At 30.7% G+C, this 23,025-nt stretch overlaps 1 protein-coding gene across 1 annotated transcript; it reads right to left on the reverse strand.

Moving 5' to 3' along the window:
* Positions 1-16,950: 16,950 nt before the first annotated feature.
* On the reverse strand, positions 16,951-20,711 carry LOC112491616 (uncharacterized). The gene is made up of 3 exons (XM_060814095.1): positions 19,808-20,711; positions 18,260-18,756; positions 16,951-17,856 (listed from the first exon to the last, which is right to left on the reverse strand). The coding sequence occupies exons 1-3, from the start codon at positions 20,316-20,318 to the stop codon at positions 17,581-17,583; spliced, it is 1,284 nt and encodes a 427-aa protein (XP_060670078.1). The 5' UTR covers positions 20,319-20,711; the 3' UTR covers positions 16,951-17,580.
* Positions 20,712-23,025: the final 2,314 nt, after the last annotated feature.

Here is a 23,025-nt window from a genome sequence, read left to right on the forward strand (position 1 = left end):
TCGTTCTATGACACTATTGCAAATAAACTTTTACTCAGGAAAATCTCCAATAACTTGACTTGCAACAATTCCATGTTTGTTCTTCTGTGTTCAATCCCTCTTAACACACCCATTAAAGGGTAGGCCTAGTTGGTCTTTTTCTTTTTTTTTCTTTTTTTTCATTACGACAAATTCCTAATTTAAAAAGGAAAAAGACGTATCCTTATAGGTGTGAAAGTTAAAAATATACTAATCAAGACAACTTTATTTAATAATTCAATTTGTTCTGTTAGAATAAATAAATTGTAAATGAAAGGCAATATTTTGGAGTTAGCAAGCACCCCATTTGAATGCAATGCTTCCAAATTTTGGTGGGATCATCTTCTCTCCAATATTTTGGTCTCACTAATTGCTAAATGAAGGTCAATATTCCTGAATAAATTGAGAATTTCTTGGAAGCAACAAATTGGGAATTTAATATAGAAACAAAGTTACCGATCATAAAATATTGAATTTATTTTGATGAGAAATGTTGTAAACAGATAACATGTATAAATTTTAAAATCTAAGTCATAGATACAAAAAATGGTTATGAACTAATAAAATAATTAACTTTAAAAATAAGTCCAGTGTAGTCCTCCCATCTGCAAGAAAGTTTCTCAGCACTCTCAATTCGCAAGCGCTGTCCGCAGAAAACAACTTGGTAAAGGGGGTGGTGGGGTTGGGACCCTCGGATGCTATTTTTGCATTCAGAGCAGGAGGAACAAAATGGGTGAAACAGGGCAAGGAGATAGAGCCGTAGGAGCTCTGTCTTACTTTCACAAGCAGTTACTGAATTGGAGGAGCTCTGGACCCGGTTTGGTACACCCATTGGGCCATTGCAGTCCCTATCAATGACCATCTACGGTGCACCCACACCATTTGTAGCTTCCATGTGAATACACAAAATTCCATCAAAATCCTTCAACGGTCGGAGTGAAATTCTACCGCTCCAAGCGTTTTTACTCCCTTGTCTAATACATATGTAAGATCTATTATATGGGATTCACATGTGTATTAGAGGAGGGAATGCATATTCATGTTGTATTGTAAATTTTTTTCAATGGTGGATGTTATTCAAATTCTAGGTGGCAGTAATGGTGATAAATGTGAATGGAAACGTGGCTCTTTGATATATATATATATAGAGAGAGAGAGAGAGAGAGAGAGAGAGAGTAATTATCATAATGATACAGTATTAAAAAAACGAAAAAAAGAGTTAGAACGAGGTGTAAATGGCCTTTTTTATATTGATTTGAATTGTAAATCAATATACCTAAAAGGAAGAGTCAACGAAAAGATACCTAAAAGAGTGTTTTATTTATTTTTTTTTTTTTTGAGTAAAAATTATTAGAAATATTTTAATTTATTTACTTTTATCCAAATTAACTTACCTAAAATTGTACCTTGTAAGGAAAATGATTTTTTTTTAAATAACGAAAATAAGTATATTATTTAATAATAAGAGCTTTTCGTACAACTTATATGGTACAACCATTATAGCCAATTCTTCAGTAATCTTGTTAACAAAAGCATATAAATTAAATACGTAAAAAATTCATAATATATTTGCATTTTTTTTTTTTGGCTTATAATTCTAATATACCAAAGCAAAGAAAAAAAAACTAAAAAAAAAAAAAGAAAAATAATAAAAAAACCTTGCAACCTAATCAGGGCATTTTGAAATGAAACCAATGAAATTCATGGAAAAAGAGCCCTACATTGTCATATGACAATTTTATTATTAATTAACTAAATCACTGTATGTATGTAGTAAAATAAAAACAAATAAAGAGAATCATACATTAATTATACAAAGTTTGCACTATTTTACATACATATATGAGAAATTAATTTATCCGTTACATAACATATTGAATTTATAAACCTTTTTTATCTAGGGTGAAAGGATTCAAATACAGATATTGCTCATAAAAACAATAGTTTTATTATTGAATTATATCACGGATTATATTATAATAGGTAGGAGAAACAAATTGATAGATTAATTAGTATGATAAAGAGAGTAGAAACACATGTAATTTCCATCATTAATTAAATTTGAAAGCTTTAATTTTAGAAGCCAAGCCATCTGAAATATTCTAAAACCTCTCACTCAAATTATCCAAATGGGTACTGACTGATTGAGCCTCAGCCCTCAGCCAAAAAAAATATAGGCTAAGGAGCTAATTAATCAAAGTGCTGCTATATATAGCTTTGCTCCTGGAGTGATGATCAGCACTAACTAGCAAATTAAGCATTGCTCCTCTAGTCATCTCTAGCTTCAAGCACCAGCAGAGAGATTAATATTGAATTTGGAGAACAACTCTGCCTCTCTCAATATGTATAAATAAATCGGTGGCCTATGTAAATAAAATCAAGTTCACGCAAAGAGAATTCAAATTATCAACTTTATCACAAATACACAAAACAAAATATGGCGAATTTTTTTGTGAAACAAGTCAAGGAATGTCACATTTGATGATCTATTTTTAAATTAAAACCACTTCCCCAGCCTAAAAATAAAAATAAAAGATATATAACAAACAATGATTTGATTGGATTATTAAGGTTAAATATTTAACGTAAGCTTAACATTTTTCTACTCATAGGTAAAAAAATATTAAAAATGAGAATTTCAAAAAGTTTTACATATTTAAGGAAATGAAAGCTAAAATCAAAAATTAAAACTAAAGAAAAAAAAATTTGTGTAATTCTTTTTCCCCGAAAATTGTCATTTAATTTGATACTTATATATATTTTGGTAAATTATTTTGCTTGCAGTATTTTCTGAAAATAATAATAATAATAATAAAACAGATAGAGCAAAATCAGGAATCTGAATTTTCAAAGTAAAAAGTGGTCAGCAGGAAATTCCATTCCTGAAGAGAACCAAAAAGTGAGCTCTCGCTTAGTTCGTAGTGGCGGCTTCAGCCCACGATTGCTAGGCCACTGGCTTTCAACGGCGCCGTTTCTGTCCCAACCATCACCACCGCCGCCACCACCACCACCACCAAACTCACATACCCAGTACGCTTCTGCTCCATTGCTCACCATTTCTCAACCTTTTCATTCTTCATCAGTTTTCTTTCTATTATACGAAAAAGGAAGGATTTTGGGCGGACCTGGGAAAAATTATAAGTGTAAGCCTGAGCTGAATAGTTTGCAGTGGGTTTTCGTTGCTTGATTTGGCTGCTATCTTTGTTGGTGTTCAAGATTTCATGTTATTGTTTATTCTTTACTTGGTTTTCTTCAGAAATCAAACGGCAATTTACTTCAGACTTTTGGCTGAAATGGCCGTAGAAGTAGTCTGAGGCTTGTGGCTTGTAGGCATGCTTTCCTAATTCAAGGACGGAGCAAGGTATCCCTTTTCCCCTTTGCTCTGTCTATCATGGGTTTTGTATATTTTGGTCTGTTCCCTCATTTGGTTAACTTAACAATGTTTGATCGAGAACTCCACGTAGGAATTTTTTAATTTTGTAAACAGAAATTATAAATATTATTTATTTATTTATTTGGTTGCCATAATATTTAAAATATTAAAATTTTATTTAAAAAATAATTATAAATAATAAAAAACAGTATTTTAGTAAAAAAAATATTATTTTAAAATGTAGAATACCTAGTATTGGAAACGAAACAACTTTTAATATTTCGCATTGAAAATGAAGCAATTTTTAATGTTTTGTATATTTTGAAACATTGAGTTTTTTTTTTTTTTTTTAATAATAAGTGCAATCCTTTTCATAAATAACAATGATTTTTTACGATTGAAAGATAAGAAAAATATTATTTATTGTATTTTAATATTCATTCATATAGAATAGAGAGAGAGAATTTAAAAGTTGTTCGTTATAATCTGGAAGACATTCACCATCTATTAGACCATTGAGCACTAATGCTAGGCGAAAATTATCTTAAAACCAAAAAATCAAATTTTTATCTGAACTAAAATTGACAGGTTTTTTCTATCATCTTCTTTACCATCAGTGATGCTATAAAAATATCAAATAATTTTCATGTAATCAACTATTACTATAAAGTTTAATTGAAGCATTCATTCCATTTACCAATATCGAAAATGAATGTAATTTACATAGTTAATATGTAATAAACTCAATCAATAATTTCATATACGTGTGATACACACTCACACACACACACACATATATATATATATATATATATTGATAAAAAAGTTATAGAGGAAGAAGTTATAGAGGAAGGCAAATAAATTTTATACTTAAGCTTTACTTCTTGTTATTTGTTTATTTTGTTTTTAGAGTTTCTATTTATTAGTTTTCTAATTTACATCTAAATTTTGTTTTAGTTTAATTACTTTTCTATTTGATAATAGATATCTTTATAGGTATTGCTTAGTTAAATATTCTTCATGTCACCTAGTAATTAGTCTCAAAATTAAATTTACCTAATAACCATTTTCTTTAACAATCATTTTCTTAAAATGTTAACCTTCCGGTCAACCCCAAAGAATAATGGGAAGACTAGACAGTGGGTTGTCAAAAACGGATAGGTACGTGCCATTTATATTCCATTACTTAAAATGGAACAAATTTATCTACTATTATATATATAGTTCCATCCTTTTTCTTTATGTCATATTTTTTTCTTGGTAAATATATTATTTTTTAGAGTTTCTTACCTTTTCGTCATAATAAATTATTACTCAGTATACATTTTTTAATAATTAAAATTATTATATATTATTTTGTACTTAAATATTATATATATAAATATATATACATATATACACACAAACATACTATAATTTATTTTTCAAAAAAAACAAATGTTCCATTAATGTGGTCCCCAAACTAGGTTTCCTGATTCTCCGCCTTGTATATATGAATATGAAAAACATTTTAAAAAACATCATATATCATAAATAAATAAACAAACCTTTTTATAATGGAAGTCCCTATCGATCATTGTTAATAGCATCTTTAATAAAATATGGATTAAGAAAATTAACATGCCACTAAATGGATTACACATTGTTCTTACTAAAATATTCTTTAATTGCAATGTTTAGAACGATTGTCAAGCATATATAATTTAGATAATGTTAAGATAAATGTCAAGACCCATCCAAGATTCTTTTCTGGAATTCTAGACAAGCCTTGATCCCATGAAAACCCTACCGAACCATCCTATGACAAATTCGACAGCATTTTCCCTAGGAGTAAAGTGTGCCCCAAAAACTACATGCACGAAAATGCACTTCTATATAGTATTACTTTATCCCTTCCACCTTATTATAATAAATTTCACAATTGGCAGCACTTCCATAACAAATATAAATATAGATGGATATATTAAAAATAATTTAATAAACACGAAACACATTTGATTAATCACGTCTACCCATACCACCCACTTAGTGCCATATATTATAAATATCGTTTTACCAATATATCAATACGTAATATAGAGAGAAGAATAATAAAACCACCACCACATTAACAATAATAATAGTAATCAATATAACTGGCCCGAGGACTATAGTGTTTGCCTGAAGACTATCACTTGCTCAAGAACTATCACATATTTGCCCGAAAGCTTCCGTATAATACTAATAATAATAATACAAATTATAATAAATGATAATAATACCAATAAAAATAACAATAAGAATGATATAAGAATAAATAATTAATAATCATAAAAATGATATTAATAACAATAATAATAATCACAGAATACCAATAATAAAAATAGTAGCAATAATGATAATTAATGATAACAACAATAATAATAAATAATGAAATTAATACTAAAAATACCCATAATAAACAATAATAAAAATTACAATAACAATAATAATAATAGCAATACTAATAACATTAAAAAAAATAATAATAATAATAGGAACAATAACAAATGACCTTGATGATGATGATGATGATAATAATAATAATAATAATAATAATAATCATAATAATGATTAAATAAATAATTAACTATAATAATAATAATATAACACTCATAATAAAAACAACAACAATAATAATAATAATCATGATAATAAAATCAATTAAGAATATTATTAAGAAATCAAATCATGAATAGATAAGGTAACATAAAATAAAATAATATTTTAAAATCCATAACATATTATGAAATATACACACTAGTAACGGAGGTATATAAGATATCATCTAACATGCGCGATGATTCCAACTGTCATCGGCATCCTACTACCAATACAGACCAGGATGGTTTGTCAGGACCCGTTCAAAATTTTTTACCGGAATCCTAGACAAGCCCTGATCCCAGGAAAACCCTACCGGACCCTCCAATGGAAAATCCGGCAGAACCTCCTCTAAGGGTCGGACTTACCACAAATTTTCTGCACTGAAAACACACTTCTATAATCATCCCCTTATTTCTTCCACAATACTACAATACAATTCCACATATTGACAGCACTCCAAATGAATAACAGTAAATCAGTACATAATTAACAACTAAATGTCCAATACAGTATACAGCGTATTATACAAATAAATATGAAATTAATACGATGACAGATAAAGAGGTAATACAAGATGAAGAGGAAAAAGGGAAGAAATGCTTCTTGAACTTTCAGCAATGAACTGAGACGTCGGGCTCACCCCGAAGGATCAACGTCTCCCAATCCTTGAACCTAGGAGAACGGAATTTAAAAATATGAGATGCTAATCATCTCAGTGAGTGACCCTATCTACTGTATAAATATAATAGTAAGAATGATTATAGTACACTTGGTTAATTAACAATAAATAGGTAAATAAATAATAATTAATTGGAAATAATATCTTCTCTCAAAACCCTTACGATTCTCTTGGTTGGAAAAGTTCCCCTTTTAAAACATTTTCACAAAACTTTTATTCGTATTTCCCGAAAACCAAGGAATCAATTATTCAACTAAATATCAAATAAAATATAATAAATCAAGTATTCAAAATTTATAATGAAAATAAACCAATTTATTGAATAATTAAGTAAAGGGAAAATTAAATCAATTTAAAACCTCCATTTGTAATAAACAATAAAAACAACATTAAATATATTCTTAATTTAAATACAATTTCAAAATATTTATTTTGAAATCCAAGTTTTGAAAATCACTTGATGCACCCACTATATGCCAGTGGCGCCAACAGTACCCAGCGTCCTGAGGTACCGCCAGATAGGAGGTTATAGAGAGAAACCAGCATACGGTCGCGTGGCGTCCCACCGCGCTGCTGCAAACAGGTGTCCCGGCCATGGAGGGGCGGCCTACCCTCATCCGATGGCAAACACAGGACAACCCCATAAATCACCTGCGCGCTAATCACATTCATGTTCGCACTAATCACATCCATATATACAGAACACCAGTACGTGTATGGTGCATCTAAAAATCATAAAATCAATACATCTCAAAATCTTAAATTTTCCATAAACATACTGGGTTTATTCCATCCAATTAAACTCGTAAATTTTCCACCATTCCTTTATAATCATCGTCATAAATTCATCGCATAAATACCATAATTTTCAAATCCACCAGCTCTCAAATCCACCAATTTAAATATTCAAATTTTTCCAATGGCATAAATATTTCTGAAATATAATAAATTAAATCATATAGTATTCCATGGGCATAATTATAAAAATTGAAACCACCAACTTAAACAAATATTTTCTTTGAAATATTTAAAAATCAAATCATGCCAAAAAATAATATTAAAATCCAAATACCACTAATTAAGGAAAACACAATGCTCATGCGTAATAAATACAATTAAATCACAATAATAATAATCGGGAATTTCTTAATAACCCAAAATTTCCGTTTAGCATCAATGGATATATATATATATAAAATAATATAATTTTTACTGCAATTATAATGAAATTCCACCACATGAGCATAATTCTAAATACCAAATTAACACAACATAAATATTATTAATCACCCAAAAATAGTTTTAAAGGTGGGTCACTCACCTCGAGCACGCAATTAATCCAAGATCTTCCATGGGATCAATTCCACGACTCACACGTGCTCCTAAAACAACAATTCACACACAGTCAAATAAATTAATATTTTATTCGGATAAATAATACCCGGTATCCGGGGGTTAAACACAAACGTTAACCAAAATTGACGAGTAATATACCGAAACGAAGCTTGAGTGACGAGGATTACGAATCCGGTTTTACTTCCTGGAGATCGGACCTGAGGTGGCCGGAATCTCGCTGGAAAGCTTTCGGGATTCAACTCTTCAATTCTCTCAAACTGTCGCGAATTGGAGGAAAAGGACCCCGGATTTGGATTCGGGGGGTCGGAATTAGTGGGGAGGGACCGGAGACAGGATTGGGTACTCGCCGGAATAGTGATTTCTCCGGCGAGCCTTAGCGGTCACCGGAAACCGTCGCCGCCGCCGGTGCGTCCGGTGGCCGATGGCTGAGATTTTTGGAGGTTTTGTAGATCGAGGGGAGAGGGTTCCAATGGGACTGGTGGTGAGGCAAATGGAGGCCGGACGGCTAAGAGATCTGGGTTTGAAGGTGGCGGCATCGCCGCCGAAAAAGCCCCGATCCAGGCGTGTCGGCGGTCGGTTGGCCGTGAAATTTGGTGGGTAGGTCGAAATTCCCACGGGTGAGAGACCGGTCAGGTGCGTGTGGCTTGGGATGGCTGGAAACTGGGCAAATCGGCGGTGGCCGGTGGTGGAGGGGAAAAATCACCGTCGCCGGAAAATGCTCCGATCCCGGCGCGTTACTGGCCGGTTGGCCGTGAGATTTGGGTGGCCGGTCGGAATTAAGGAGGCGGAGGCAGTGGGGTGGCGCTTGTGGCCCTCCGGTGGCCGGACAATGGCCAACCGATGGTGGCTGGTGTTTCTCCTCCTCTCTTTCTCTCTCCTCTTTCTTTCTCCTCTCTCCCTTTCTCTCTCTTCTCTCCGTTTTGCCAAAATAAAGGCCACCGTGGGTGACACTGTTCACCCACGTGGACCTCTCAGATTGTGACATGTGGCATTTCACTGTTCACCAATTCAAAAACATTAAAATATTAAAATAGTCGAAAAACTTCACACGTCCATAACTTTTTAAGCAGATGTCCAATTTAAGCGTGCCGCTAGTCTATGAACTAGTATCGATGAGCACTTTACAACCATAAAAAGTCAAAACAAAATTCTACAACCATAAAAAGTCAACTTCCAGTACCTTTTGGACAGTTTGCACATCGACTTGTTTTGCCCATAACTTTCAAACCGTAGCTCCGTTTTCGACGTGCTACTAGTCTACGAACTCGTGCCAACATGTACTTTGTAATGGTACCTCAGTCAACTTAGAATTTCATCCGATTCAAAAAGTCAACTTTTACCCCTTTGGTCAACGGTCAACGGTCAACCTTGATCAAAGTTGGAAAATTTCCGTTATACTTTGGGACGGGGTGTTACATGGTTGCCTATATTGGCCGTTCGATCCCTTAAACTCATAGGCAATATGGTTACGAGGTTAGCTTTTCATGGACCACGTTGGATTGTTGCCTTTATACGGTGTAGTACATACCATAATATAATGTAACATATATATATATATATATATAAATATATAAAGATACTTGATACACCATACTATATACCAATAGCGCTAAACAGTACTCAGCGTCCCAAGTATGGCATGACAGGGAGGTTAAAGACAAAACCTGCATCCGGTCGCCTTGGTGTCCCAACGACAACAATGCTTATAATCTGCCAAGGTTAAATAGTCGGCCGAAAAGGTGGCTAATGCTCACTGTGCACGATACCTATCATACCTTGGACCTATAACTCTCACAGGATGGCCATACCTATATACACACTAATCTGTAATTACAACCATTCTGCGGTCAAGAAGGAGACAGCTAGTGCTAACTCCGCATTATACCTGCCTATCCTCGTGGGAATGACCTTGAATATAACCTATGCTCTGATCCATAGCAGCCACTTGCAGCCAAAGAGGGGGCAACTAATATTCACTATGCAATACTTGTCAGCCCTCAAGTCAATGGCATCCACAGGATAGCCATAACAAACAACCAACAGCCATCCTGGCCATGGAGGGGGGTGCTAATACTCATTTTATATTATACTTGCCTATCCTTAGATCCATGGCTCCTTTAGGAAAGCCCTATAAAACTTGCGCATTAATCACATATACAGTACAGAACACTAGTACTGTATGATGCATCTAAAACCTATAATTTTTATAATATTATAAAATATTAAATTTTGATAAAATAAAATCAAATTTATACACTTTTAGGAATTTTATAAAATTACATACTCTCTTGTAATCCATCATCTCAAATGCATCAAATTGAATATTTCAATTTCTACCACCATAATACCAAATCCATGCATAAAAACACATAAATATAATTTTGATCACAATAATTTAATATGATTAGTATAATTAACTTCTCAAATCTTCAAATCAATTTATACAAAAAATTTCACTAAAACTACAGAAGAACTTTCATATAACAATAAATTTATATCACATAAAAATAACACACAATGTGTATATATATATATATATATATAACATCTTCATATACGCTAACATATACGGATTCACACACATATATACAACTTTCTACCAAGTATGTGCACTTTCACATATGTACATATATATATACACTCTTATATATATAGGTATATAGATATATGCACAATTATATATATACATAAGTATATTTACCCAAAGATATCTATAGATATATTTACATTTGTGCAATCATTTAAAAATATACATATACACATATACATATATAGAGTCTTTTATGGTCAGGTCGGACCTGACCTACATGGTATCGATAAAAAACATGCTAAAAAACTGGACTATTGAATTTAAATAATTTTACTTGGACGGCTCAGATTGTAAGGAAGCTCACGTACCAAAATTATCATTCTCACCACACCTTCTCCTCTTCTCCTCTGATACCCATTCACACCACACCTTTTCTCCTCTTCTCCTCTGATTCCCATTTGCATATTCCTCTTTTTCTTTAGTGTTTTTTTTCCTCTGCTTCCACCAATATCTCCATCTCACATGCAAGCCGTTGCATCCACATCGTACCAAACTCAAACTTATCAAAAAAAAAAAAAAAAGAAAGAAAGAAAGAAAGAAAGAAAGAAAAAGAAAAAAAAATACTCAAAATTAGGAAAAAATACCAAAAAAATTAAAAATTAAATAAAAATGAAAAAAATTACAAAAATTGATGCTTTTACAAAATAAAAGTGTCAGTTTTCGCCTCCAATTTTTTTTTTTTTTGTTAACTTTCAATTTTGTAATTTCAATCGATCCTCAATTATATTTTTTTGTTAAGTTTAAATTTTATAATTTTGAATAATGTGTGTAAAAATATCCCAAAAAATTAAAAAAATTTATAAAAGAATTACAAAAATAAATAACAAAAAAAATTAAATTAAAAAAATTAACATAAACCCATGTTTTTACAGTGTAAAAGCATCGGCTTAGACTCATTAATTTTTTTTATTTATTTATTTTTTATTTTAATATTTCATAGGAAAAGGAAATCAAATCACAAACGCTCAACCAAAAAATAATGGTGTGAGACCAAAACTATGTGTTTATTTCCTAGCCATGTGTATGTATCAAGTATGTTTTAATTCCTTTCCCTATTTCAAAATGTTCCCACTGAAAGCTTAACAAGATTGTTAGTCCCAATCACAAGTCGCTTCTAGGAGGCTTTAGTCATTGGCTTAATAAGATGTTTCTCCAGGTCCCCTTGTCTTACTATTCCTCCTGGTCTCAGTCCCACCTCGTTTCTTGAGTCTCCTGTCCTACTCTCCAATATGAAGGTTAGGTTTCGCTTTTTCCCGGATCCATTTATTATTATTATTATTATTCTTTTTGGATTTCTGTTTGGTTGCTGAAAAAAAAAAAAAAAAAAAAAAAAAAAAAAAAAAAAAGAGAAATTGCTCTTTGAATCCTATTAGGCTGCGTTTTGGGTGGTGGTTTTGGACAGAAGTGAGTGTGAACAGAAAAATGAAATGACCCCTTTTTGTTTATTCTCTCTCAAAAGCTTTTTAGTGCTTGAATGTATGGCTCTGTTTGGTTGCGGAGAAAAGTAGAGGGAAAAAAAAAAAAAAAAAAAAAAAGCGGTGGTCATTGAAAGCCACGTGAAATTTCTTGCTGTTAAGACTTAGTTTATCGGTGGATAAGACTCAGTTTACCGGTGCCAGTGGGTGTACGGGAAAACAACTTTCCCATTTGTGGATAAAATAATAGAAGCATTGGGTATCATTTTTGTAAATTATTTTAATTTTTAAAATTTTTTACATTTTTATTGATATTATTTAAAATGATAAAATTTAAATTTAACCAAAAACACTAAGAGTTAATTGAAATTACAAAATTGAAAGATAATAAAAAATAAATTAGAGACCAAAGTCAATGCTTTTATGCTTGGTTTTTTAAAATTTTAAAATTATTTTTGTTGCTTTCCTTTTTTTAACTCTTTTGTAATTTTTTTTAATTTTTTTGATACTTTTATAAGTATTATTTAAAATTATAAAATTTAAATTTAACAAAAAAACAAAGAAATTGAGAATCAATTGGAAATTACAAAATTAAAAGTTAACAAAAAAATTGAAAAGATCAAAATCGATGCTTTTACATTGTAAAAGTGTTTGCTTTTGTAAACTTTTTTTTAATTCTTTTGTTATTTTTTTGTAATTCTTTTTTTAATTTTTTGATACTATTACAAGCATCATTTAAAATTATAAAATTCAAATTTAATAAAAAAATATAATTGAAAATTAACAAAAAAAATTAAGGGACCAAAGTCGACACTTTTACCTTTGTAAAAGCGTCAAGTGTCGGCTTTTGTAAATTTTTTTAATTTTTTATGTAATTTTTTGAAAAATATTTTTAAAAATTGTTTGGTAAATTTTTTGGGTAATTGTTTTGTAATTTTTTTTCTAATTTTTGGGTAATTTTTTTCTTTTTGTTTTGGTAAGTTGGAGTTTTGAACGATCGGGTTGCAATGGCTTGCATACAAACTATAGATGGTGGTGGAAGCAGAGGAAAAAAAATACTATCGGAAAAGAGAAAAGTGCAAATGGGTAGAAGAGTAGAAAAGGAGAAGAGGTTCGGTGCGAATTGCAATTTTTGATAATTTTTAGCACGTGAGCTTCCCTTACAATCTGAGTCATCCGACTAAAATTATTCCAATTTTTAAGCATATTTTTTTATCCATATCATGTTGATCAAGTCCGATCTAACCATAAAAAAATTATATATATATATATATATATTTAAAAATTATATATATTTAAAAATTACTCAAAAATAGCAAAATTCAAATATCCATCCAAAATTTACAAACTAAATGTCAAATGAGAGCTTGAGGAACGAGAATCAAGGATACCTAACTCAATCTTCCATATCCCATCACCGATGATCGGAAAATGACAAAGAAATCTCGGCCAAACTTCCCTTCAGCATCTCTCAATCCGTTTGAAATTTCAACAAATGGAGGTCATTTCTTAGATCAAAGGATCTGAAATATGGGGGAAGGACCAATCACACAGATGGAAAACAAGCCAACCAGGGAAACACCAACTGGATGGAGAACCGACGGCCGAGGTTGCCCGACCATGGGCCATCATGCCATCCGGCTCATGTGGCTGTCCGACGGTCATAAATAGTGCATTCGAAGGGGACCCCAAAGGGACAGGGAGAGGGAAGGAGAGAGAGAGAGAAACAGAAAGAGAGAGGAAGGAGAAGGAAGGGAGAGGGGTGAGGTGTTTTCCCACGTGGGGACAAAGAAAAAGAAAAAAAGAAATGAAATAAAATAAAATAAAATAATGTAAAAATGATAAAATAATAATAAAATGATAATGTAATAATATAATATTTTATCAAAGATGACATGTGGCACTTTATAACGTGGCATTTGGTGCATTTCAACTGGTGACATGTGGCATAAATCAGACTCCTTTAAATATTTTATTATCTGGTAAAATCAGTCTCATAAAAAATAGATACGGTTTTATGGATCCGTAATTTTTCAATCGGAGATCCGATTTAAATGTGTTGTCAGTCTACAAACTCGTATCGACTAGCACTTTTGTATAACACATAGATCAATGCTAAAATTCATGTAAATAAAAAATCAACTTCAGACTCATTGATCAATTTGGATGCATCTTGTTTCACTCATAATTTTCAAATCGTAGCTCTGTTTTCGATATGTTATTAATCTACGAACTCAGATCGACGTGTACTCCACAATAGTACCTTAATTAATACAAAATTCCATCTGCAGCAAAAAGTCATAATTTGACCTCTTGGTCAATGGTGGTCAAACCCGGTCAATGCGAAAATTTCTGATGTGATTCAGAATGGGATGTTATATAAATGTCTATTTATGTCGAACATTATATATTTTACATAAATGCAAAATTTTCTTAAAAAGTTAATTTTTTTTTCTAAAAATAAAGAAGTTAATAGAATATATAATTAATTAATATCATAAATAATCTTTTACACATATCAGTGGAGAATTTTTTTTTTTTTTAATTTAAATGTGCATTTATGCCACCTACATATTAACACTATAGAAATCAATATTACATATACAGCAACTTACATTTACTATTGAAGATACTTTAAAAACAATTATTAGTGTTTCTAGAATCATTTCCAATCAGATTAGAGCATAAAAGCTAAGGAATTAAGGTCCGACACTTTTTCATGAAAGCCTATAAAAGCATCCAATTATCCATCTTCAGCATGTTAAATGAATTTCATACAATTTCAAGCTAAATACACAACATGGAAGTGTCTTTTTGTTGGGGGCAATGTATGACAACCAGCTAGAAGCTCAAATCTAAATTCTAATTGCATGAGACCGGTACCATAAGAAAGTTTTTTTTTCTTTTGTTTTTTTGAGCGATTATTATACCGATTGAATTTGTCGTTCAGTTGATTGCTAGAACAAGTGTAGAACAAGGGAACACGAAAAGTATATTAATGTAAATATAATGGCTCAGATGGAGACCAGAGAAGCTCAAAAATCAAGCTCTTTGGGAATAAAGGTTTTAGGATTTAAATTTGTAACTGTTGCTTATATTAGGTTTATGGTATAAAGAATAAAGACTTGGTGCTGCGATGCCGTTTTGGTCATCAATGTTTTGTTAGTAGTCTATTATATATATATATATATAATAGTGCAAATGCCACTTTGTGGAACAAAGAACTTAGAGGTGGAGTGTGGCCAAGACTCTGACATGAACTTCATTAATCACGCATGTATTGAGGTATCATGGAGAGGGAAAGTGTTATCAAAGATATGGATTCTACTGTTAAATATATTAATATCAAATACGCATATATGAGAAAAAGAGGATAGAAAAAACTTGTTAAATTTTAGTTGAGGCAAGAATTTGATTTTTTGGCCTTAAGACAATTTTCGTCCCACACTGGTGCTCAATGGATTGATAGATGGCGAATGTTTCACAAAATACAATGACTATTTTTTGAAAATAGTAGCACTCCAAATTCCCAAAAACAATGAACAACTTTTGTTTTTCACTCTTTTTCTGTTTTATGAATGAATAATGCTAAAATAAAATTAACGAATAATTATTTCTTTTGTTATTTTTTAGTCGTAAAAATGTATTAGTTATTATAGATAAGATTGCATCTATATGGAAAAAACCTAACGCTTCAGACTGTACGAAACATTAAAAATTGCTTCGTTTCCAATTAAAAACACATTTCCACTCTAAAAATATATTCTTTCATTAGAATATTATTTTTTATTATTTATTTATTTTAAAATAAAATTTTACTATTTTAAATATTATGATAATCAAATAAATAAATAATTTTTATAATTTTTATTCAAAAATTCCTACAGAAAGTAAGTACAAGCCACCTTATTATTATTATTGTAACTATTATTTTTGTTATTGTTGTTGTTGTTGTTGTTGTTGTTGTTATTAATTTTTTTCTTATTAATTTTTTCTACATTTTGGTAATAACAAACATTGTATTTTTTTTTTAGTTACAATAATTTTTAAAATTTATGGATTATGTTACTATTTTTATATTATAATTATTGTATTTTTTTATATTATTTTACTATATCAATTATCTCATATATAAAAATCTATATTTTAAATTAAATATTTATAGTTTCTATAATTTTTTTGACATTTCTGTCGATTTCGACATTTCCGTCGATTTCGACATTTTCAATCGCTATTTCTATAAAATTTTACCTTCAATATTTTTGTCGATACCGATATTTTCATCATTGGTCATAATAGAGTAGAATTTCAATTTTTACAGCTCCACCGCCTCCTTTTAAACCACCATACACACCTCTCTCTCTCTCTATATATATATATATATATATATATATATTTATATATATTTTTTAAATTAATCCCTTTTTTTGAAGTAAGCGCATTCATTTTTGGTGTGAGAAACATAGAAGCAAAGCGAAAAAAGGAAAGGACGGAGAGTATTAGAGAGAGAATTTAGAAAGAGTTTGTTCTAAATATTTGTGTTTTTTTTTTTTTTTTTGAAAAAAATGTATATTTTTTTCTATTATAAAAAGGAGGATATTGTATTTTATTTATTTAAAAAAAATTATTATATTTTGCTATAATAAAATTCTTTTATAATTGTTAATTATTTTTATATATATTTTATTTAATATTTTTATACACAAATTTTTTATTTTTATAATTTCTACTTAATTGTGTATCTCATACTACAATTTTCTAACAGATAAGAGGAAGAGAGGGAAGAAAAGCGAGAAGGTTTGGACGGTTGGAAGATAATTTCATTCATCAAATTCAAATACACTCCAATTGAATATTTAAAAGGACACAACTTCATAATCCTAGAAAATAGCAACTGCATCAACATAATGGAAACATACGTGCAGGCAAAACACTAAGCAAATAGTAAAACAGAAATAAGCCTCCAAGGCATCGTGACCCCAATACACCCCACATTACTTCAACTGTTTGGATTCAAATTTTCAAAGACAAAATTAGGGTTTGTATGATCAAAAACCCCAATACACCCCACATTACTTCAACTGTTTGCATTCCAATTTTCAAAGCCAAAATTAGGGTTTGTATGATCAAAAGGATCATATAAACAAGGGAACATTGTTGCGGTTTGGTACGGTAAATTATTAAAGTAATAATTTGGTTCAGTGATCTGTTGCCCCTGATAATGATGATTTCCTAGATATACATTTTGATCATTAGGAGGTCTAGTACACAGCTGCAGCGACACATTTGGTAGTAGTGTACCAGCAGCAGCTCCTTCAGTATGATCATTTTGATTTTGACGGAGTGTAGCAGCAGCAGCTCCTTCAGTATGATCATTTTGATTTTGACGAGGAAGAGGTTCGTTGTTTCCAGATGATGATGAATCTATCCACGTATGAAAACGAGGTCGTTGAGATTCTTTATCTTTTGCGATAATGTAAGCCAGATCATCTAAAAGTTTTCTCCAAGGTTGAGGTTGTTGAGCTTCTTATAGTTTTGCCATGGCAGAAAATTTTTGAAAAAATTCGTCAAAATGTCCTTTTAGGTGTTCAGTAAATTTAAACATCGGGTTCTCTTTAGTCTCTTCATGAGCTTTATTAAGGCTTTCTGTGTTTGTTGCTCCTGGGATTCCAGCTGTTACTGGCTCCTTCTTTTTCACCGACCTCAATTCTTCAATCTCCTCATCTTTCCTTGCAATGATAGCTTTTAATTCCTTAACCTCATTCGATAAGCGATGCACGATACCTTGGACCTCTTTTTGGAACTTGATAAAGATAATTGCCATAGTGAAAAACTTAGCATAGTTAGTATAGTTTAAAATAATAATTAAATTTAAGTGGGAAAATGTTACATAAAAATATAAAAGAGAGCGAAGCATGTATATGTAGGAAATTTTTTCTATTAGAATGTCTTAATTGTTTTTTCATTGGGTTTTTATTTATCAACCTTTGAATTATTGAATTAAGATGTAAAAATATTTTAGTTTAAATAAATCCAAATAAAATTTATTTTACCCTTTCAAGTTTTAATACTTTACCAAAAATATCATTAAATCTATTAACTTTGAAGTAATTCAAAAATTATATTAAAAATTTTGATGATTATCTTACGAGGAGATCCTGAGCGTATACATATATATATATATATATATATATATATATATTTACCTTCCCACACGTTTGATCAAACTGTGAAAGAGCCTCTTCATGCGACTTGTCAATTTTAATCTCTTCCTTAGATAAATTAGCTGTCTCTTGATCTTTCGATCCCTCCAGATTGATATTACCAATAGTGCCTTTTGATTTAACAGCAGCTACAGAAGGAGTGGACTCATAATCAGAACAAGGGTTAGTAAGGACCACATTAGCAACTATTGGAGTAGCAGAATGAGGATGTATCCGCTTTTGTTTCTTATAAGTTGATGGCGAGGATAAAATATCTGTCATCATTTCAGATGGGTCTGCTTCCATACTCTGAGCATAACTCCGGAGGCTGTTATGTGGTGGACACGTGGCTGTTAGCAGAGAAGTTTGAGATTCATCAGCTATCTTACTTTCTCGATGCAGATGATCACGAAGTTGTTTCCAATTTCTCTCTTCGTTGGGCAAACTCAAAGCCTTGTTTAAGTCTAAATGGTTCACATCCGAATCTCGAGGCTTGAGACCTGAAAAAACGGCATATAATATAAATAAATACATATATGATTAATTCAATTATATGGGAAAATTTTCCAGTACCCCTGGAGTAATGTACACCTGGGTACTCCGTCAAATGATTTGAAGCCGCGTGATTATTTTTCCACATCAGATAAAGTCATGCTCTCCAATTACAACCTATTTCTCTCCCCAACACGGTTCCCTCATATCTCACTCTCTCTCTCCTTCTGCAATCAAACCCTCACTCTTCTCAACCAAACATTTTTTTTTTTTAATTCTCTATCCTGCCTGTTTCTTTTATACCCAAAATAAAAAATGGATAACCAAGATTATCTCAATGTGCTCTTTTCTCTTTTCAAAAAAATTAAAAAAAAGAAAAAAAAAAAACGTCAGAGACCAAACCTTCTTTAATAACAACCCAAAATATAAAAATAATGGAAGTTAAAAAATCTCATGGTTTAAGTAATTCAAAAATTGAATTTCATTTTAAGAAAATACAGTAAACATCCTCAGAAAACATACATATGACAAACAGGTATTGATGAATGGATAGGTCATGCTCTACTTTCTTGTGGAAGAAAAAGCACCAAGTCTTAGCCCTTTTTGTAAATGATGAGATGTGGTGGTTCCCGATCTATTTGTGGAAGAGAGAGAGCAAATCTTAGCCCTTTTTGCAAAGCCCTTTTTGCAAATTATGAGAGGTGGTGATTTCAGATCTGATTTTGGGCACTCTTTTGATGGTTTTTCGGTGTAGAAGAAAATGATTTTGCGTGAGGATTTTGACTTTTCGCTGCAGAAGAGAGAGAGAGAGAGCTAGGGCCGTCATTGAGCAGTATTTGGGAGAGAAAGAAACTGATATTGAAAAAAATGAAGTGTTATCTGATGTGGAAAATTGATCCGCGCTGCTTCGAATCATTTGAAGGAGTATCCAGTTGTATAGTACTCCAGGAGCACTAGAAATTTTTCCAATTATATGATAGCAAACAACCAGATCTGATCCGAAAATTAAAAAAAATAAATAAATATTGAGAAAAATATTTGAAGCAACTAGCTAGGTACCTGTAGATTTATGAGTAGGAGCAGCTTTAATTCTAGGGACCCAGTGGGCAACAGTGTCTCCAGGTAGTCGTTCCCAATCGCCGGTAAGAGAGATCAAGTTATCTTTCCTTCCTTTCTCAGCTTTGGGTAAGTCAGTGACCAAAAGAGTAGTGGCTTCTCTATGGGAGAAATAATAAGTACCGGCAGCATTTTGCTTAACTGCATAACAATGACAAAACTCGTTCCAACCCAAGTTAATTTCAAGTATTTGGTTCAACGCTATGATACCAAACATTATCCTCCAACAATTTTGGGATAATTGGATGGGGGCTAGACCGAGTTTGGATAAGATTTCTCTAATCAAAGAATGGAATGGAAGATACAAGCCTAAATCAAAGGTACTAGCATGAATCACAATTCCACCTTCAATCTCTTGGTCAATTGAAGAAGCTATATCAACCTTCACACTTTTCGGAATCTTATTCCTATTTTGTTCTAAAAATGTTTGAAGATTAAATTTCCTTTTATCCATAGATGTTATATATGGATAAACTTTTTTTTAAAACAAAAAAAAAAGAAAAAAAAGAAAAGAAAGAAAGATGAAAAGAAATGAAGCACGAAGATAATAGAAATATTGAGAATGAGCATTGTCAAAAGAGAATAAAGATTTGAAAATAGAAACAACATGAAACTGAAAGATTAAATTTCTTTTTATCCATAGATGTTATATATCGATAAACTTGTTTAAAAAAAAAAAAAAAAGATGAAAAGAAACGACGCGCGAAGATAATAGAAATATTGAGAATGAGAATTGTCAAAAGAGAATAAAGATTTGAAAATAGAAACAACATGATAATAGAAACAACATGAAGATTTGAAAATAGAAGCAACATATACACATATGTATATATGTATGAGCCACCTTTCTCAGACTCAACCATAACTGGGGAGCAGGCGAGCTACTGCAGCCGCTTTTATGGACCTGCTTGCATTGTGCGCATGTGGGTCCACCCAATAATGTATTTTTCATCACTATGGAGATTGATCAGGCATCGACACGTATGGCCTAGTGGAGACATGGGGCCCTTGAATTTTTTTCCGAATGAAAAATTTCTTCTATTTAGGTAAATTTACAGATGTGCCCCCCTAATAAGGAAAATGCCCCTTTTGCTTTTTGTAGATTTATACATGTTAAATGAACAAAATACCCCATTTCTCTCTTTAAACATTTTTATTTTTTTTTCGTTTTTAATGTAAGACTACTTTTCTTCCTCGTTACTTCACCACATGGACCCGCATTAAATATTAATCTCTTTTTATGCCTTTCTAAGTTTGTCTTTTTAACTTTAGTTTTTCTCTTTTAGTTTCTTTTTCTAAATATATAATATTACCCATTTAATACCACTATTAAAAAGAAAGGGAAAGAAAAAAGAAAATTAAATATTAGGAACTACTTACCAAAGTCAGTTCAATCTGTGAAACGCTCAACGTAGATGTTTCAGATATGAATGCTAAAAGAGGTCGCGCTAATAATCAACAAGTTAAAATTACTATTGAATATTATTATCGGGCTGATATCTTTTATGCTGCAATAGAAACCTAGTTAGAAGAATTAATTAGCAGATTTAATGAGCATTTTATGGAGTTACTTATTCTTAATTCAACTTTAGATCTTCATGAAATATAAAAACATTTCAAAATGGATAATATTTGCAAATTAGTAGAAAAATTTTATTCACAAAATTTTGATGATTATGAAAAGATGAAGTTAATAATGGAATTTGAACATTAGAATATAATGTTGTTGGGCATCCAGAATTTAAAAATTTGTTGACTATATTTGGTTTATGTCAATAGATGGCAAAAACTAGAAGATCAAATAAGTTACGCACTAATTTATAAAATGCTTGAATTTGTATTTACTCTTCCAATCCCTACTGCAACTGCAGAAATATTATTCTCGACTATACGTATTGTGAAAACTAGGCTTCAAAACAAAATGAATGATGAGTTATATTAAAAAAGAAATTGCAGAAAAAAATTAGCATAGATTCAATTATAACTGATTTTAAGGATCTGAAAGAACGAAGTGTACTATTATAATTTAAGTTTTTTTTTTTTTTTTCCTTTGGTTTAATGAATTAATTTATTGCTGAGGTGAAATGTTATAATAAAACTTTACATATTTTTTCATAATTTATATTTTATTAAATTTAAAATGTGTTTTATTTTTTTATAATAATGAATGCTGTATATTAAAATCTTTTATTGTGAATTTTTTTGAAAAAAAAAAAAAAGCTTGCCCAGGATCAAGATCGCGCCAAACTTTCGTTGGTTGGCATCGCTGCTTTTCATCAGTGCTGAAACATATTTTGTTTTTTCTTTTTGACATTATATAGTCGTGAACAGAGATACCAGTGCTGCCATTTGAGGATCGATGATTAATTTCAGCGCTGCTCTCCCAGCTCTGTCCCACGTGAACATGAAGCTACCGTACGCACGGTTCCGTCCCATATTGAATGACACGGACATTTTACAGCGTTTGTATATCTATATCATCGTACAACAATTTTAAAATATTTAAAAATTTAAAAATATTAAATTTAAATTTTAAAAAAATTATTTAATTAAAAAAATTATATAAATTCAATAATATTTAATTTAAATTTAAAAATTTATTAAAATTTAGATATATTTAATTAATATTTAGTAAAAAAAATTTAAAATTTAGTAGTATTTAAAAAATTATTAATTTTAAAAATATATTAAAAAATAAATTTTAATAGATTTAAATAATTTTAATAGTAAAATTATAAAAAAAAAATTATGAATATAAAATTCAGAACTAATCTCAAAGATTTCATGAAAATTTTTATAAATTTTTTATAAAATTATTGAACTTTCATAACAATCCATTAAATTCTAAATTAATAAATTTATAAAATTTTATTATTTTTTTCCTCACTTCTCTTTTTTTCTCAATTTTTGTTCTATCTAATAATTTTTTCACAAACAATAAACTCTTTGTCTTTCCTTACCATAGCCCACTGCATTAAACGATAAAGCTTTTGTTTTTTATTTTGGAACTACTACCACAATTCAATGCTAGGACATTTTCTTCAAAGGCAGCAAAAACATCCTATTAAAGCTAGAATAATATATATTATTGAATATCGTGGGTTTATTTATATTGATAAAAAGTTATTGTTCACTTTCATAATTGAACATTTTCTGTCTCT

This window comes from Ziziphus jujuba, chromosome 2 (genome assembly GCF_031755915.1).
Source record: "Ziziphus jujuba cultivar Dongzao chromosome 2, ASM3175591v1".
NCBI lineage: Eukaryota > Viridiplantae > Streptophyta > Magnoliopsida > Rosales > Rhamnaceae > Ziziphus > Ziziphus jujuba.

What these genes read in the sequence shown, in the direction of transcription:
- LOC112491616 (XM_060814095.1), bottom strand. Translation starts at nt 20,318, where the DNA reads ATGGATAAAAGGAAATTTAATCTTCAAACATTTTTAGAACAAAATAGG. An exon ending in TCCTACTCATAAATCTACAG is followed by an intron (nt 18,757 to 19,807) that starts GTACCTAGCTAG and finishes CCGTTTTTTCAG; the next exon opens with GTCTCAAGCCTCGAGATTCG. An exon ending in TTGATCAAACGTGTGGGAAG is followed by an intron (nt 17,857 to 18,259) that starts GTAAATATATAT and finishes ATCTTTATCAAG; the next exon opens with TTCCAAAAAGAGGTCCAAGG.